Consider the following 14,218-nt stretch of genomic DNA (forward strand, 5'->3'; position numbering starts at 1 on the left):
CTCGCATCGTTGCAGGGATCAGGCAGTAACTTCCTTCTCCATTTCAGTCTCTGCCTCTGGGAGTGTAAATCTGGCGCTCACCCTCTGTTTGTGCCCATACATATTGACAATTGGCATTGTTCAAACCACATGAAAATCTCACGACGGGATAGAGGTGAAAATAGGAAAGGACTATTCTGGCAAATGGTCATTTGCCACATCACGTCCCCAATACACCTGAGCTACATCCTGTCAAACCAAACTAATATCAAAGTACATGACCCAACACCTTCAGGAAAGAAAACCCCACGATACAGGGGGGCTATGAAGCACTTTCACATTCAGAAAGCAAAATCTTGATTCACAATCAGGAGAACAAATTTACTCATTTTCTTCTGAGCTGGCTAACCCTGCTTCACTCAGCGCCTCCTCGCTATTCGGTTGTGTTAGTTACAACATTTTGCCATCATCCTAACGAAACAGGAAAAAAAAACAAAAACAAAAACCTTCCCCTTGACAAATGATCTGTACTTGGCTCTGAAAAGCCCAGAAGCCACTTTACCAATAGATGGAAACAGGGATTTAAGCTCAGAAACCTCAGTTTGTGCTTTGGGGTTCATCTGAATCCTCCCCCACCCTGGCCCAGGTCGGTGACACTTTCACCTCCAGAAGTCTGGTTTAGGATCCAAGTGTGATTCCTGTGCACGGAGAGCCAGGGGCACTGTAGTAAGTGACACTTTGGGAGCTGGAGGAGTAGAATGGGGAGAGGATAAAATTCTCCAAAGGTTGGACAGAGACTGCTGCGTCAAGGATGGAGCATGACAGTGACGGGGGAAGGAGGGAATCCCTCGGACTCACCCCATCGCTCTCAAATAGCACAGCACCTAAAACACTACCCTTTACTATCCTTGCTCCTACTCTTCTAGACTCCATTTAATTCTCGTCTGTAAGAGAGAAAATGTACAAAAAGAAATGCTTGCCAGCACGGCCTGGATCAAGGTGAGACTAGCTGGGAGCGAGAGAATCTACCCCCAAAGGGGGAACTCAGTGACTCTAACAGTCACTCTGCTAATTGTGCATAAGATGAAGTGAGCTGTAGCTCAGGAAAGCTTACGCTCAAATAAATTGGTTAGTCTCTAAGATGCCACAAGTCCTCCTTTTCTTTCTGTGAATACAGACTAACACAGCTGCTACCCTGAAATCTGCTAACGGTGAGGATCAGAAGGAATTAGATGCTCTGGGTGAATCTAGGGTAGGATGAATGGGGGAGGGTCAGAGGAGACGAGCTGGCTGATCCTGACCACGTTTCCTACCACAGACGGACGCTCAGAGGCTGATGCTGCCAAGGCAGAGGTGGTATCTCCAGGCCTCCCACAAAAGGCCCTGTGGGAATCAGTCCCACTTAGTGGTGCTGTCTGAACGCAGAGAAGGGGCAGAGGGGTGAGTGATGAGAGGCAGCACCTCTCTACCCCTGTGCTCTCCCTCGCCTCTTATCCCATGATCCCCAAACATTCGATAGCCCAGCACCCAGCTCCCCCTGCTTCCCAGCTCCAACCATTCCATCCTCAGTCCCTTCCCCTTAACCCATCGTCCTGGTCCCTTAACGATTGGCGCCCCAGAGCCCAGCGCCTTGGGGAATTTGGGGAGGGAGGAGTTACCAGCCTCCAGGGACACTCCCCCTGCAGGGAACAGCTCCAGGTAAGTGGGGGAGCCCAGCCCAGGGGCTGGTGAAAGATGGGGGATGGAGACAGGGGTCTAGAGTGAAGGTGAGGCCTGGCCCAAGTGCCCTGCTCCTCATCTCCATGGCAGGGGGATCCCATCTGGGAGGGGAAGGGAGAGGGGGGAACTTCAGCCAGGCAGAAGGAGTGGCTGGAGGAGTTTCTCTCTCTCCCTTCCCCCACCTGTGGCCCATCAGCTCAGCATTCAGGGCTGCGGCAGGGAGGAGGGGCTGATGAGGGCTCCTCCTCCTCTGCTTGGGGTTTGCTTAGACCAGGTAGAGCCAGAGGGTCACTGACCAGCTGCTGCTCAGCTGCTGCTGGATCCTCACCCCAGTGATGGGCAGCTGGATCCTTGGGAGCCAAATGCCCCTGATGTGTGTGGGAACGAGGAAATGGGTTTGTCACCATGGCCAGTCCTAGTTAGGCCCCTGAAAGAAATTCTCCCATGTGGGGAGGAGTCTCTGATGTCTGACATGGTGTTGGCTCCACTTGGAGCATTTGCCTTGCTAAGGACATCTCAGTGGTTTCTTCCCTGCACGGATTTGCTGCTGCCAGATACTAAGGGAAGCCTGCCCCACATTCAAGGTTTTTCTCTCTCATGTGGGTTCTCCAGCATTAAGTAAGGCCTGAGCTGTCATTGAAGCTTTTCCCACAGTCCAAGCACTTATGGGGTTTCTCTATTTTGTGGATTGTCTGATGCGTAACGAGGGCTGATCTCTGAATCGAACTTTTCCCTCAACAGAGACATTTCTGGGGTCTCTCTCCCATGCTGGGGGTCTCCTGATGCGTATTAAGGGTTGACTTCCTATTAAAACATGTCCCACTTATAGGCTCTCTCCCCCTCATGAATTCCCTGATGTTTAGTGAGGTTTGAGCTATGACTGAAGCTTTTCCCACAGTCCAGGCATTTATAGGGTTTCTCTCCCGTGTGGATTCTCTGATGCGTAATAACGGCTGAACTGACGTTAAACCGTTTCCCACAGTGGAGGCATTTGTAGGGTTTATCCCCCGTGTGGGTTCTCTGATGTGTAACAAGGTTTGAGCTCTGACTAAAGCTTTTCCCACAGTCCAGGCATTTATGGGGTTTCTCTCCCGTGTGGGTTCTTTGATGTGCAAGAAGAGCTGATCGCAGATTGAAACATTTCCCACAGTCCAGGCATTTATAGGGTCTCTCTCCTGTGTGGGTTCTCCCATGTTTAATAAGAGACGAGCTGTCGCTAAAACTTTTTCCACACACGAGGCAGTTATAGGGTCGCTCTCCTGTGTGGGTTCTCCGATGTTTAGTGAGGCTGGAACTCTGACTGAAGCTTTTCCCACAATCTAAGCATTTATAAGGTTTCTCTCCCGTGTGGATTCTCTGATGTCTAATAACAGCTGATCTCACATTGAAGCTTTTCCCACAGTCCAGGCACTTATAGGGTTTCTCTCCCGTGTGAGTTCTCTGATGTGCAATAAGGGCCGATCTCACATTGAAACTTTTCCCACACTCCAGGCATTTATAGGGTCTTTCTCCCGTGTGCAGTCTCTGATGTGTAATAAGGTGTGAGCTCTGACGGAAACTTTTCCCGCAGTCCAAGCATTTATAGGGCTTCTCTCCCGTGTGGTTTTTCCAATGCGTAATAAGGTTCGTTCTCACACTGAAGCTTTTCCCACAGTCGAGGCATTTGTAGGGTTTCTCATCCTTGGGATTTGTCTGCTGGGCGGTGGTTTCCTTGGGATCTGTGCATCCTCCCCCACCTTGAATTGATGCATCCACTTTCTTCCTTGGCTGGTTTCCCAGCTGCCTCTCTGACCCACCCCGATTTCCCCAGGCTTCTCCCTGTTCCAAGCCCTGGGGAAAATTCCCTTCAGCTCCTCTCAAAAAGGCCCTCTCTGGTTCCACCTGCCAAGTCACCTCCTTGTTCTCACTCACAGTCTCATCACCTGCTGGGAGAGAGAGAATCCAGACAGGAGTCACTGCCTGTGCCGGGGAGAAGGGACCAAAAGGGGAACAGCAAAGAGGGAAAACACCACACAGTGACTGCTGGGGAGCTGGAGACATTGGATTCTGCCTCCACATCCCACCCAAACACTCCTAGGGGAGTAAAGCTGGGGAGGAAACTGCATACAGCTAAAGGATGGGTGGGAAGCTGTGACTGATATCTGTCATGGTGAGGCACGACCTGTTGATTACAGCCCTGACCTGGGTGAGATGGGGCAGACCTGGGGGAGTTCGTTCACAGCACATCTTTGGGAGTCTCAGCTTTTTCCTTCACTCACCACACAGTTTCTATGTCAATTTCACTGACTCCTCACCTGTGTGGGTGACTCGCGGGACCTCCTTTTTCTCAGAGGCCTGGAGATCCGGGACCCACGCCTCTTCCCCTCGTTCCAGCCGGGCGATCAGGTCAGGTTTGGGAACGGGAAATCCTGCTCGGGGGGTGAAATCAGACAAGATCAGGGTGTATGGAATACTGGGAGAGTATCTGTCACAAGGAACATTCCCGGAATTTAACCTGGCCCCACACTGTGCTGGGAGCATGAATAATCTGAACAGATGGAAGCATGATCACTGAGCCCCCTTGAGAGAAGCAGACATTGGGGGTGGGAGACCATCCCCGCACGAGGAGTTTCCAGGGTCTGTGCACTCTGGGGGATTTGCTGATGCAGACACAGCTCTGGGGTTAAACCCCTGCCTAGTTCTAATCCTCCAGAGCCCTCCCCATGGATGGAACTAGTCTACCACCAAGACTCAATTAGCATAAACCTGGAAACTGAAGTCAATGAGCAGTTATCCAGTTCAGACTCATCAATGTAATCAAAAAGCTGCACTGCAGTAACCTCTTTGCACCTCATGGTGAATAGTGATAGTTTTGGGGTTGCCTGTTATTGATACCAGGGATCTAGATTGCATAATATGAGGTGAGAGACATTTTTTCCTGCCTTAGTCTCACACCCCCAATGTCAAAATCCTTGGTTCCCGAGTCAGCCTCAGAGCAACAGCACTTGCTCACAAGATGTATACTGTTATGTGCACCACGGGCTGGAGGCTTTTGAAGCAGATGGGCTCAACAGGCAGCTGAATTTTTAAAAAAACACGAATGGCAAAGGAATGCAGTTTAATCTCAAAGTAGGTGATGGGGCAGGAGGGTCAGTTTCAATTCAGTGCATTTCCCAGATGCTTGGAGGAGCCTCTTAGGTCAAGTTCGGTCTCCTGGGAAAGGAGACCAACAAGGATTCTGCATGTGAGTTATAGTTAACAGAGCCAGGACAATACATGCCTTCTGCCCCCTTGAAAGCTGGAGGGATCGGGATGAATTAGCATGTCCATTGGGTTTACGACTCCCTGACCACTTTGGAGGGGATGGAGATGCAAGCCTCTCTCACACTGGAGCTGTGAACTATGGGACCCATTCCCCTCTAATCTAACTGACCAGGAAGAACCTGACCAGATTCAGACACACAGACCCCACGGCTTCTAATAACCGAGGGGACGGGAATCCCTTACCCAGCGAGGTCACAGTCTCGTAATTCTCCTGCATGACGTCCCTGTAAAGGGCTCTCTGGGCAGGGTCCAGCAGAGCCCCCTGCCCCTGGGTGAAATACACAGCTACCTCCTCGAAGGTCACCGGCATCTGAAACAACAAGAGTCCCCCCACTCAGCACCTGCTGCCCCAGCCACTATTTCACTAGTCACACAGGAGGAAGGCAAAAACCCAGAAGTTCTCGGAGGACTAGAGTAGCAGAATTCCAAGCCCACCGTGCTCAGAGCAGCCAGGAGGCTTCAGGGGGTGGGGAGAAGGTGAGAGCTCCTTGTCCCCCCAGCAGATGGAGGAAGGCACAGACTTCTTATTTCCCACTCGCCTGCCAGCCACAGGCTGATACGGGAAGCAGAGCTCTGAGCAGGGGACAGGGACAGGGTCAGGAACCCCAATGGCTTCCTTTCCATATTTGGGGGGAAACCAGACGGTACAGCCTCATCATATACACTCTCTCCATTCCACTAGTATCTCATGGGGATGTTTAACAGAAGCCACTAAAGCTAGGCATTTTTTAATTAGCAGATCCAGATAACTTGCATCCAAGAGTTTTACAAGAGCTGGCTGAGGAGCTTGCTAGACCGTTAATGTTGATTTTTTAATAAGTCTTCAAGTGCTGAGGAAGTTCGAGAAGACTGGAAGAAAGCTAATGTTGTGCCAATTTTTAAAAGGGTAAACAGGATGACATGGGTAATTATAGGCCTGTCAGCCTAACACTGAGCCCAGGCAAGATAATGGAGGAGCTGATGCAGAAACTTGATTAATAAAGAATTAAAGGAGTGTAATGTAATTAATGCAATTCAACATGGGTTTATGGAAAATAAATCCTTTCAAACTAACTTGATATCATTTTTTGATGAGATCACAAGCTTGGTTGTCAAGGGTAATAGTGTTGACATAATATACTTACACTTCTGTAAGGCGTTTGACTTGATACCACATGACATTTTGAATCAAAATCTCAAATGATACACAATTAATATGGCACACATTAAATGGATTAAAAACTGGCTAACTGATAGGTCTCAAAATGTCATTTTACAAGGGGAATCAACATCAAGGGGGTGTTTCAAGTGGGGGGCCACAGTGATTGGTTCTTCGCTCTACATTATTTAACATTTCTAAGAAATAACTTGGAAGAAAACAAAATCATAACTAAACAGGTTTGCAGAGGGCAGAAAAATTGGGGGATTGGTAAACAGTGAAGAAGCCAGGTCTCTGATTCAGATCAATTTGGATCACTTGGTAAACTGGGTGCAAGCAAAAAATATGCATTTGAATATGACTAAATGTACACGTATACAGCTCGGAACAAAGATGGTAGGCCATGCTTCCAGGATGGGGGATGCCGTTCTGGGAAGCAGTGACTCTATGGGAGCCATGGTGGATAATTTGCTGAACATGAGTTCCCAGTATGACGCTGTGGCCAAAACAGCGAATGCGATCCTTGGATGTATAAACAGAGGAATCTTGCGTAGGCGTTAGAGAGGTTATTTTACCTCTGTGTTTGTCACTGGTGCAGGCACTGCTGGAATCCTGTGTCCAGTTCTGGTACTGACAGTTCAAAAAGGATGTTGACAAATTGCAGAGGGTTCAGAGAAGAGCCAGGAGAATGATCAAAGGATTAGAAAACCTGCCTTATTGTGATAGACTCAAGGAGTTCTATCTGTTTAGGTGAACAAAGAGAAGATTATGGAGTGAGTTGATTGCAGTCTACAGAGGGAACAAATATTTAATAAAGGGCTCATCAGTCTAGCAGAGAAAGATATAACACAATCCAAGGGCTGGGAGCTGAAGCTAAACAAATTCAGACAGGAAATAAAGCGTACATTTATAATGGTGAGAGTAATTCACTATTGGAAGAATTTACCAATTCTCCATCACAGACAAGTTTTTAATCAAGATCAGATGTTATTCATCTGCTCTAGGAATTATTTTGGGGAAGTTCTCAGGCCTGGTTTATACAGTGGGTCAGACTAGATGATGAAAACAGTCCCTGGAATCTATGGACCTATCAAAATACCACAGTAGCCTCTGGCCAGTGGGTTCAGGCTCCGGCACTGGGAGTCTGGTCACTTTTCCCAGCCCTGTCCCGGGGGGTGTTTCCTGTTTCAGAAATGGGGGAATGTTTCTCCCCCACCCCCACCAATGGGCCTGTTCAGAAAATCAGGCCCAGGTTGATCATGTCCCAGCAGCTTTATCACGCCCTGTCCCCTCCCTGCCTCACCCGGTGTGTTTACTGCCCCTCCCCCTCTACAACAAATCCCCCCTGCAGCTCCCTGAAAATCTCCTCCCTGAGCTGGCTCCATCACAGCCATTTACTTTCCCTATCCCCTGGAAGACGGGAGGATCTGGAGCAAAACATGGACGTAATTCTTCAGGCTGTCAGGGCGAGAGGGGCCATTGGGGAGGTTACAGAAGGGGCTTGAGTCTATTTCACACCCCGATTCCCCCAGGCTCCCTCCCTGCAGACAGATGCTCTGGACTCTGCCACGCTGGGAAAACCCTCAGTCACTTTATTACAACACAGACCCAGCCCCTCCCACCAGCACTGAACCCCCACGAGACACTTTTAATTCCCCCCCCCCCCCGTAACAGATCGTCTGAGCCAAACACTAGAAAACAGCAGAATCAAAGGAGCTGCGTTGGTGGATTCCCCCTGACATTGGCCCCAAGGGCAGTGCATCCAGCAGCTCGGCCAGGGCAGGAACTTTCCCTTTGTCAGCTCCTCACCTTGTTCCCAGGAGAATCAGGCTGCCCAGGGGGATGCAGGGAATGGATCCGGCCAGGGCTGGGAGCTGAGAACCTCCCTCCTCACTTACCGCTCCTGCTGCCCCTTTCAGTCTCTTCTCTTTCCCTTTCTGTCTCCTTCCTTTTCTCTCCTCCCCTCTGCCTCGGACAACTGGTGACTGTCCTGTTCTTCTGGGCATTTGTTCTCCAGTACACAGATCAGCTACTTCGTCTAAAACACAAGAACAGCCACACTGGATCAGACCAAAGGTCCATCTAGCCCACTGTCTTGTCTTGACAGTGGCCAACGTCAGGCTCCCCAGAGGGAATGAACAGAGCAGGTGATCATCTGATCCATCCCCTGTCGCCCATTCCCACCTTCTGGCAAAACAGAGGCTAGGGACACCATCCCTACCAGCCTGGCTAATAGCCATTGATGGACCTGTCCTGCAAGAACTTATCTAGTTCTTTTTTGAACCCTGTTATAGTCTTGGCCAGCACAACATCCTCTGGCAAAGAGTTCCACAGGTTGACTGTGCGTTGCGTGAAGAAACGCTTCCTTTTGTTTGTTTTAAACCTGCTGCTTATTAATTTAATTCGGTGACCCCTAGTTCTTGTGTTATGAGAAGGAGTAAATAACACTTCCTGATTTACTGTCTCCACACCAGTCTACTAGAAGGAGTGTGAGCCTGGGAGTGTCACCGAAGGCAGCAGCTCTGGGACTCGCTCCCCATCTACCATAAACTCACCAGCAGGTCCCTGAAAGGGGCCCTTTGTGCAGAGTCACTTTCCTGCCAGGCCCCAGACCTTTCCCCCGGGTCTCTCCCCTCATCTGCAGGCTCCGGCACCGGAGAAAGTCCCCACCAGGCTGGACAACTCTTAAAGCCCCCCTCAGCCGCCTCTTAAAGCCACCTCCCCCTGCCCCCATCCCATCCCCCTCCTGCCCCTGGCCTCACACACCCCTGTTCCCCCCGCCCCTCTTCAGCCCCCTCCCGCTCACAACCCCAGGTGTCACTGTCCCAGCCCCCAGCCCGGCCGGGCTCCCCCCGCCCCGCGCACACCGGGGGCTGCGGCAGCTTTCCCGGGCCCGGGGCAGGGAATCGCAGCCGGCTCCGCGGGGAGCAGCCCGGGGGTAACGGGGGGAGCGGGTCTCTCTTACCTTCCCTCCGAGCGGGGCCCCCCGGGGCAGGGGCCGGGCCGGGAAGGGGCCCTGGCCGGGCTGGGGGCTCTGCCCTGGGAGAGGCTCCCGGGGAGCAGCGGGCAGGGCCCGGCTGGAGGTTCCCCTCTCCCGGCTGCAGCCCGGGCTCCGGGCTCCCAGCACCAGCCGCCGGGGCGCGGGGATCTCGCCGGGAGCCAGAGTCCCCGCAGCGGCTGCGAGTCACTTCCTGGGGCCGGGCCTGAGCCCCGCGATCCTCCCCCCAGAGCCGCCCCCCAGCCGCTCCTGGGTCCTAGCGATCAACCCACCGATCTGCAGGCCCCTGCCCCAGACCCTGCCCCCTGGGGACCCCACCTCCACTGGGCACGGGCAGCTTCTCCCCACATTAGGCGGCATCGTGCATAGAAGCCACCGTGTCAGTGACTAGATAAAGGAGACGTCAATGTCCCGGGGAGGGGGGAGAAGAGCGGGGGGCCTCTATGGAGATTGTTCCTGTCTATGGGGGCACAGAGGTGATGGGGGTGCTGGTCCTAGAGAGGCTGCCCAGAGCTTGGAGCTGCAGGCAGCATGCTTCTCGATGACACTGACTGTATGTGACCACTCTGGTAACAGATGGGCACAGAGAGCAGGTGGTCAGAGCTGGTCTCTTGTCTGCACACCAGACTCCCTGGCTACCAGCCCTAGGCCGGAGCTACCAGCTCTGCTCCCCTAGCTCAGGTCATGGAGCTGTCAGTGCTTTGTCGCCAGGTTCCTGGAGTTATTTGTAGGGCCGGATTAAGCCATCCCTGGGCCCAAACCCCCTCATGTCCCCCCACCCAGGGGCAGGCACCAAAGGAACTTTTTCCCTGAAAACGTAGGCACTGGGTGAGTTTAGGAGCCTAGATGATTTGACAGGAGTTGTGGGAATAGTTGTGGAGCCAAAACTTGAGACTTAGGCCCCGAAACCCAAATTTAGGCATCTAAGGAGCTTTGTGAATCTTGCCTGGGGTCTCTATAATGTGGGCGTAACGTGCAGTTGTGTGCACCTGGCTTCTTCAGTGCTGCATAAGAATGTCAGCATCCTCCATCCTTCTTCTCAAAACACTTCTCAGTGCTGTCAGCACATGGGCATGCTCTTGCACTGAGCAGCCGCTGATATCACAGGGCTGTCTTAAGCAGATATGTTTATAACATTTCCCCCCCTTGATGTCTGATCAGCTTATCGGTCAGGTGAGTAAAGAGGGAGCGGCCTGCCAGGTGGTTTGCCTACAATGAAAACATCCTACACAGCTTCAGAAACAAAGTACAGAGCATATCTCATAAGGACAATCACAGCCTATTTCTGGGTGTTTCTGGGCCGGGTGATGGGCCCTGCACTGTGCCCATGGGCTGAGATGCAACACTACAATGTGTTAAGTGAGCTGAAAATATTTTTATTACAGCCTCTCAGGCTGTGTCGTAACACCTAGGCAGATATCGCAGTCATTAATATTACCATGAAAATGTCAGAAAGGTGTCAGAGACAATGCTGTGTTTGTGAGAAAAATTCCCCAGGGAGTACATAGTAACAGGTATGCTTTATATGACATGTGATTAGTGAGCAGCTAGAGGCTGAGATCAAAGAGGAATTTTACAGTTAGAGCACCAAAAATGTGGATCGATTGGTTAATTCTATTGGGACAAGAATTTCTATACATCGCTTATAGAGGGGATCCCTGTACAGCCAAGCCAACACCATCTGTGCGCACAAGAGGATCTACCATGATGACACTATCCAGCCTTCATTCTCCTGGTCATAACAGATACCCTGACCAGTAGAGAGAAGAGGCAAGATCATCTTAAATTTCAACCGTAAACCATTTATTGCAATTTTGTCAGGCCAAAATTGAGATCTGGGAAATATCGTAGTGACTTTTCCACACAGGGCAACACTCAGGGAAATTAAGATGAGTGCCCCATTGCTTCACTCCTTCTTTTTGAAAAATCAAATGTGGGTTATACCTGGACTATTCAAAAAATTGTAAGCGTTCTGGACACATCAAAGGTCTGATGAATAATAGTGTTTTTGGGAAGGACTCTTGCAATCTTTTATGGTTGCCATGACTGCTATAGTCATAACTAACGTGACTTTACTTCTGAACAAGATCATCCATATGGGTTTACGGCGCAATAACTTCACACTTTTAGCATCACACCATGTAGACAAGCCCTGAATAAGGGGAATTGAAGGGCTTGAAGCCTCTGTTAATTCCTTTAGTTTAAAATTTGGGTTTTTTTTATTTCCATTACATCCACATGAATGGGGCGGGAGGGGGACATTCAGATGCAAATACCTCTGCTCGGGAAAGAGAAGCGTTCACTGCATAATCAGCATCAGCCTTGAAGTCATATGATCCCAAAGAATAAACTGGGTAAAAAGAACAAAAAATTAGCATTAAAACCTCATACTGCTGTCTGCCATACAAACAGGATGTGTTACACTAGAAACACTGTGAGAGGTGACTGCTGAAACTACTAGTAACTATTTATATTTTCAATGATTATTTGCTATGAAAACAGAAATGAATGAACACACAGACAACCATCTGCACCATGTTAATGACGGGAAATGATGAAGTGCTAAGAGTCATCAAAATAGCATTTGTAAAAGTCACCAATTTAAAGGAGTGAAACTCCATGAACAGTGGATTAACAAAAAATCCCAGTCCAACTCAGGTAATCAGAACACCAGGTAAAACAAATTTGTGAGCTCCTCGGAGGCTTTATGCAGACAGATACATTGATCAGGGATTCTTTAACACTAAAATCATGTATGACTATTGCAATTTTTGTCAGTGGGTGGATGTAAAATATTTTACTGGATCAAATCTCCTTTTGCTGCTCAATACATCATGTCTGATAGGGAACAGCTGTCTTGTCTTGGCATTGGGATGCTGTGCTTTTAAGAACATAGGCCTGTACACCAGCAGACCCTGTTCTTCAAGTGTTCCTTCCATTCGCTGGGTTGCCCTTTAATTCACTCAAAGTTCTTTGTTCTACTTAAGTCTCTTGAAGCTGGTCAAACCAGTTTCTGCAGCCCACTGGGAGACAAAGGCAACATCTTATGGTTAGTCCTGGCCATTTGCTGAGGATTTCTTATCTGTGTATTGCCCATCTTTCTGGGGAGTGTCCTGATCACTCGATTATTGAATTAACCCAACATCTGCAACCAGTAAACCTCTCTACAGTACTCAGAGCATGTCGAATTCATAGACTATTACATGCAGCTTCAAATCCATCATGCTCTTCCTTTTGCTTTGACCTCTTTATTTCCCCTGCTCTCTCACTCCTCTAACTTGGGGGATTTAGTCCCCATTTCTCCTTCTACTCCACCCCCTTTTCCTACAGGCTCCTGCCCCTTCCCCATGAGGAACCTTCACATAAGTTCTTCCTCTGCACAGTTCCCACCCACCATTAGGGTCCTTCACTGAAACCCCTCCCTCCTCCATACACAAACCACACCCACTCAATTAGACCCCTCCCTCAACCAGCCCTTTCCCCATCCAGTCCCTCCCCTCTGTTAATCCCCTCTCACCTCCCCATACAAGCCCCTTACCCTCCACTAGACCCCTCCCCCACTATCCCCACCCCCTCTGGCTGGGGAGAGAGATTCCCCTTGGATACCTCCCAGGCCAGTGAGATGGGGGCTAGATAATCCAGCTCCCCATTGCAGGCACCAGATAGACTACAAGGTGAGGGGCACAGAGCATCTCCCACCTGCTTCCGCTTGTGAGATACTTGGGAGAGGCGGGTACTCAGCCAGCTCTGCCCCAAGACCATGTAGTGGAACCTGCTGTCACCTGTGGAGGTGGGCCAACCTGTATTGTACCCTGATCCCACAGCCCACTGGGGATATAAGTTGGAAGCTCCTTCATGGAGTTGTTAGCACGGATGTGATGCTGACACAGTTTACAGAGTCCTCCCACAGTTGTTCTTTCTGTGGCAAGGAGATCCTGCTGCACGAGTATTTGCAGCAGGCCTGGTTGCAGACCCTTTTTCATCTCCTCCAGAACCTCCTGCCAAGGTCCTGACTGCACTTTTCCTCACACCTCTTTATTTGTTCACCCCCTATCCGCGGCCCCATACCGTCTTGGGGCCCTTCTCCTCGCCCTGGCTAAAATGGCCATCTAACCATTGAGGACGAGAAGGTTGGGCAGGGGTGGGTGTACTTTGTGACTGCGGGGCTGACCTACGTTTACTCGTCTGTTCCAGTCTCCAGGCAGAGTTCCTGTGGCTGGCATCCCCCAGCTCCCTGGACTCTTTCAAAGACCAATGGGCGCTCTCCGGACTCCCCTGCTCGGCAGCCCCCTCTGGATCCCTAATTCTGAACCTTGTACCCACACGCTTTTCCTGTTTTCACATTTGTTGACCTCTTCCCAGACTCAGGGGATCCCTCCGTTGTCCCCCGACACCTCACCCCGCTGCCCTGTAGAAGGGTGTGGTGGATGGATCCCCTTTGGGGAGATCTGCCTTGGACACAGGCCCAATGCCAAGTAGGGGGGACCTGCAGCCACCTACGGGGGGAGGGAAGCCCTGGCAGGCCAGCCTCCACTGCGCCCTGATCCCATGGCCCACCGGGGATGTGATTCCTTCAGCAGGGTTCACAGAGTCCCCAATGCCTGCCCCGTAGGCGGTGACAGGGAGACCCTAGTGCTTCGGACCGCGGCCCCCCCAGACGCCTTCACCAGCCCCTCCCACCACCAGCGTCCCCCCACTCTCAGCTCCTTCGTTCTCGTGGCCCCACGACACCCTCGTCGGCCCGACCCAGTGCCCGCCACCAGGCCAGGGGCCGACAGCTCTGCAGGGCTGCAACCGCAGGGGCTGCTTCCAACCTTCCCCCGCAAGCCCCAGGGCTGCCTCTGACCTCCCCCACTAAGTGCCCCCCGCCCCCGTCATGGCCCCAGTGGCTCCTCCCACTCCACTGAGGGCGGGGCCTATGCCAGCCCCGCCCCCAGAACGTCAGCTCCCGCCCCCTTTGACCATAGAGACTAGAGGGAGGCAGAAGCCAGAGCGTCACACCCCTCCCGCAGAGAGGCCATAGAGAAAAGGCCCTTTCCAGGAGATAGCGCGTCCCACCCGTTCACTTCCGGTCTTTTTTT

At 51.2% G+C, this 14,218-nt stretch overlaps 1 protein-coding gene across 4 annotated transcripts; it reads right to left on the reverse strand.

The window, feature by feature from the left end:
• Nucleotides 1–335: 335 nt before the first annotated feature.
• On the reverse strand, nt 336–11,487 carry LOC140898399 (uncharacterized). Of its 4 annotated transcripts, none has more exons than XM_073312200.1 (5): nt 11,414–11,487; nt 8,038–8,177; nt 5,185–5,311; nt 3,993–4,106; nt 336–3,623 (listed from the first exon to the last, which is right to left on the reverse strand). In XM_073312200.1, the coding sequence occupies exons 2-5, from the start codon at nt 8,143–8,145 to the stop codon at nt 2,506–2,508; spliced, it is 1,467 nt and encodes a 488-aa protein (XP_073168301.1). In that variant the 5' UTR covers nt 8,146–8,177; nt 11,414–11,487; the 3' UTR covers nt 336–2,505. The 4 variants fall into 4 exon arrangements, with proteins under 4 accessions (XP_073168301.1, XP_073168300.1, XP_073168302.1 ...); XM_073312199.1 differs by lacking the exon at nt 11,414–11,487 and adding an exon at nt 9,105–9,371; XM_073312201.1 differs by lacking the exon at nt 11,414–11,487 and adding an exon at nt 6,715–6,881 and having other exon boundaries at nt 7,949–8,128.
• Nucleotides 11,488–14,218: the final 2,731 nt, after the last annotated feature.

The sequence above is a fragment of the Lepidochelys kempii genome, chromosome 14 (genome assembly GCF_965140265.1).
Source record: "Lepidochelys kempii isolate rLepKem1 chromosome 14, rLepKem1.hap2, whole genome shotgun sequence".
NCBI classification, from domain to species: Eukaryota; Metazoa; Chordata; order Testudines; family Cheloniidae; genus Lepidochelys; species Lepidochelys kempii.

Bases quoted from the DNA above. Each gene is read 5' to 3' on its own strand.
- LOC140898399 (XM_073312200.1), bottom strand. From the start codon at position 8,145: ATGCCCAGAAGAACAGGACAGTCACCAGTTGTCCGAGGCAGAGGGGAG. The intron at 5,312-8,037 runs GTAAGTGAGGAG...TTGTTGTTTCAG, and splicing joins TGAAAGGGGCAGCAGGAGCG to ATGCCGGTGACCTTCGAGGA. The intron at 3,624-3,992 runs GTGAGGAGTCAG...TCTCTCTCCCAG, and splicing joins CCCGCGAGTCACCCACACAG to CAGGTGATGAGACTGTGAGT.